The 4,101-nt window shown below is 43.4% G+C and overlaps 1 protein-coding gene across 1 annotated transcript; it reads right to left on the minus strand.

The window, feature by feature from the left end:
* Positions 1-1,185: 1,185 nt before the first annotated feature.
* On the minus strand, positions 1,186-2,202 carry XCR1 (chemokine (C motif) receptor 1). The gene has a single exon (XM_009331233.1). It carries the CDS (start codon positions 2,200-2,202, stop codon positions 1,186-1,188), a length of 1,017 nt encoding a protein of 338 aa, XP_009329508.1.
* Between the last annotated feature and the right edge of the window lie 1,899 nt (positions 2,203-4,101).

Raw genomic sequence — 4,101 nt, forward strand, 5'->3', positions numbered from 1 at the left:
GTGGAGATGAGATGCATGCATGAAATGAAAGACTTGTGTTTGGCCAGGCAGCTGGTTAGACCAGATACTCACACACCTCAGAGATACGAGCATATCTGGTATTTAGACAGATGTGAAGCATGTCAAAAACAAGCACATGGCTGGCTTTGATGATCACATTTTAAGCAGAGATTTAAACATCTCTGTGAAGCAGTTTTTAAACAGTTGTGAAGCAGCAAGCATCCAAGTATATAGGCTAAAACCTGCTGCTCTGACTTCCTAAAAAAAAAAAATAGGGCCAAACATTCCTTTTACAAATAAAGCAAGCTATTTCTATCCTGCTATTAAAAAAGCCATTTTTTCTTGCATTATAACCTTTTCAGAAAGTTTAATTATTCTCAGTACCATGGCAAAGGGAGAAAAGGAGGGAGACAGCATTTAGAGGCAAATATGCACCTGTGCCGCTCAGGAGATGGACTGCCGATTCACTGCAACCACCTGAAGTGATATTCAGAGACTGAAAGGTGCCTGGGGCAGGAGCACTAACAGAAGGAAAACCAATATCCTAGTGAAGTATCTTCTTACCAGCTTGTGTTCCTTCTAGGGTTCTCCCAAACTTTCCATTTCGGACCCAAAGGACTGCCTTTACACTAAGCTAGTTTTATAAATACTTACCTACTGACAGGTAAAAGAGAATTTGTACTGAGAATTTCAGAGATTCTGAGGTCTTGTAGCTATTGTCAGGCCAGTAAATCTTGAGAGCCTCAAAAAGACAGAACCAATGAGTTCAGCACTGATAAACACCGTAAAGCATTAAAAGCTACAGAAATACATGTGTCCATTGCTACATACAATCCAACTATTTTAAGTCAGGCAAGAAAGCAACCTGCAACACCATTTATGTTAAAACCGGATATTTTAGCTCCCAAGGGAAGCTAAAAGAAACTATAAATGAGAGAAAATCCATCTCACTGTGCAAAAAATCATAAAGATAAGACTTACAGGCCAATGAAGTAATTTCTCAGCATTCTCAGCTCTCCATCCCACTGCAAATACATTTTTTTATTACTTTCCATACACAGCATGTTTGCAAAGAGTAAATTTGTGTGCCTTTCTCAGAGAAGTGCCTCTAAAAATTAGAGATTATTCATGGCTTTTAACATCTGAAAGTTCATCTGGGATTAGTGCTAATAGTTAGGTCTCGCTTCAGTAGATGGACTCATCTTCATAGTGGAATTTACCTTGAGAGCAGATCCTGGGGCTGGAGACTTGACCATTCCCACAGGGCAAATACTGACTGCATAAACGTAACAAATGCCTCTTGAACTTGACTCCAACAAATACATAGAGCACAGGGTTGAGGCAGCAGTGGGAGAAAGCAATTTTACGGCTGATGTGAAAGGCAAGGTTGGAGTCTTTTTCATACTGACAGGTAGGTGGTGGAAAAGTAATCAGAAAGCTGAGGATGTTGTAAGGTGTCCAGCTCAGGAAAAAAGCCACCACAATAATAAGGATGAGTTTCACAGTTCTGTGCTTTCTGCGAGATCTTGCTCCGAGCAGGATTAGCAGTATCTTGAAGTAACAGAATACGATAACCCCAAAGGAAAACAGGAAAAGTACATTTCTCTGATAAATGTCCACCTTTTTCCATTTCCAGTCAGCATAATCACAGGTCTTGTCCCCTCCCAAGTTTTCTTGCACTGTGGTGTGAATCACCTCAGGAACAACAATTAATATGCTACCAGTCCAAACAACCAAGCTCACCAGAAAACCACAGCACTGAGTCTGGGATCTCAAAGTCGAGAGGGGGTTCACTACGGACAAGTACCGCAGGATAGTCATGAGAGTCAAAAAGAAAACACCGCTGTAGTAGCCAATGGAGAAAACAGCATTCACCGCTTTGCAAAGGAACTCACCAAAAATCCACCCAAAGGACTGGTCCACTGCCCAGAAAGGCAGCATGCAGGAGAAGACTAAATCAGAGACACAGAGATTCATGATGAAGATGTTCGTTAAAGATGTGAGATTTTCATATTTGAATAGGATCCATAACACCAGAGTGTTTCCTAGCAGGCTGAGCAAAAATGCCAGAGTGTAGAGGACAGTAGTGAGATGGGTGTAAAACACAAAATAGTCGCCCATTTCGCAGACATTGCTTTCATTAAAAGAGTATTCATATGAGTAATTATCATCTGAGTCAAGTGGAAAATGTTCTTCATCCATTTGTCTGTGCAAATCTCGCTCTGTTCTCCAGCAGCTACTTCAAAGAACCGCAACAATCAAACCAAAATTTTGGTGAAAATCAATGCAATAACTAAACTGCCACTGCGGAGGCTTCTGTTTTAAGAGACGAAAAGAAGCAGTGAAACTATCTTATTGGTCCTGGTTTTGGGAGAGAAAGGAGTCATTTCCTCTTATGACCAGAGCATGAACAGGTAGATACTAAAGATTTACCCTTTTACCCTCAAAGCAACGTCAAGATCTTAAATACTTAAGAGACCATAAACTAAGACATTTCTAAACCAGTATGGTCGGTGACAAATTTTAATATTAAGCTTCTACTACATGAAGGTTGAGGGTGCATTGTTTTTTAATGTAAGTATCCCAGGTGCCAAGACTTTCAAATCTGCTACTGTTTTTTAAGTTTTCTGGAATGGTATCAAACTCCTAAACACTTTACCATATATACGATTCTTTGTCACCGAGGTTCAGCACTGCAGAAACTTAAAAAGCTGAGCAGTACCAGTGTCAACAAGTATAAGCACTAAGAATGGAAGAAGCCATGTTTCTTACATATTTTCATCTTGAGGTTGGTTGATATCTAAAAATCTCCAAGCTGTGATGGAAGCATCCGCACCCTGGGCGCTCGGTGCATCTCTGTGGCCTGTTGATTCTCAGGGGTGTGACAGGAACAGAGCTCACATCACCCCTTTCTGGGGGCTGCTGCCCTCTGCCTGTGTGCCTGTCTGCAGGTAGGCATTTAATCCCAACTGGATGGTTGAAACTGGCCAAACAGTGTCAAAAATTACTGGGACTTGGAAGATGACATACAATCAGGTGAACGTACAAGGGTAGCATGGTCACAGTAGCCTCATGTCTTTATGAAATTAAGCTAAAAAATAGGTATAGAAAAATCAGTAATGGCTCCAGTCAACGGTTCAAAGTCTAAATTAACACTACCCTGGATGAATGCTTACCTGCAGCACTGTGTTTGGATCGTGATTTGAGTGATGCCACTGAGAGACCTGCCACTGATCTCTTTGGAAGTACAGTTACAAGAAGGAAACTCCACCACTCAAGCCAAAATTGTGCTGGTGACACTTTTCTTTTTGGATTAGTGAAAGAAGGATTTGCTTGCTACAGCCAGGAAAAGACACTCTGCCTTTGGAGGACAGGAAGGTTATGTCTACACCGGGAAAGCATGCCAGGGAGTGCTGCTGGCTGCCAGCATTTAATGCCATCTATAGGGGCAGGTGGCTCAGGTCAGCCAGAGCTTGGCACAGGCAGCACAGGCCAGGGACGATCTATCCATTGGGATGTGGTCACCCAGTTTTGGAGGCAAGGAATGTGTGGGATTCAGTATTGTGACAGCAAGTGGCCCTGGCATGTTTATCACCAGAGGCACAGTCCTAACTGGAAATTGTGCTTGTGGCCCTCAGTCTGTACCATGCTGCCATCTTCAGGCATGCAGGACAAGTCCCTGCCGAGGCTGTCATCCTCTCTGGTTTTGCTTGACAGTACAGATGACACTTAAGCAATACATGGATTAGACTGAGGTCTTGACCATCATCGTGTCCTGTTTCAGCTCAGGTTGGAAGTATGACTCCTCCCTAGCAGCTGTCCTAAGGGAGCAGAGGAGCCTCTTTGCAAAGAGTAAAGTTTCTCCATGGATGAGATGACAGTGCCGACCACTGTGTTTGCTACTTACACTCTCCTCCTATGCTGGCAGCCCAGTGCCAGCAAGTCCCAGGGCAGGATTGCCCACCCGCCAGGAGCTACACCTTGGCATTCAGGGAGCCTGGGGGAGGCCAAGGTGCACTGCAGCATCCACCACCACATTCAGCTCCTCAGTTTTCAAGCACCCACCAACTCCCAGGTGCCTTGTCCTCATCAGGTCACATC

This window comes from Pygoscelis adeliae, unplaced genomic scaffold, assembly GCF_000699105.1.
Source record: "Pygoscelis adeliae isolate BGI_AS28 unplaced genomic scaffold, ASM69910v1 Scaffold99, whole genome shotgun sequence".
NCBI classification, from domain to species: Eukaryota; Metazoa; Chordata; class Aves; order Sphenisciformes; family Spheniscidae; genus Pygoscelis; species Pygoscelis adeliae.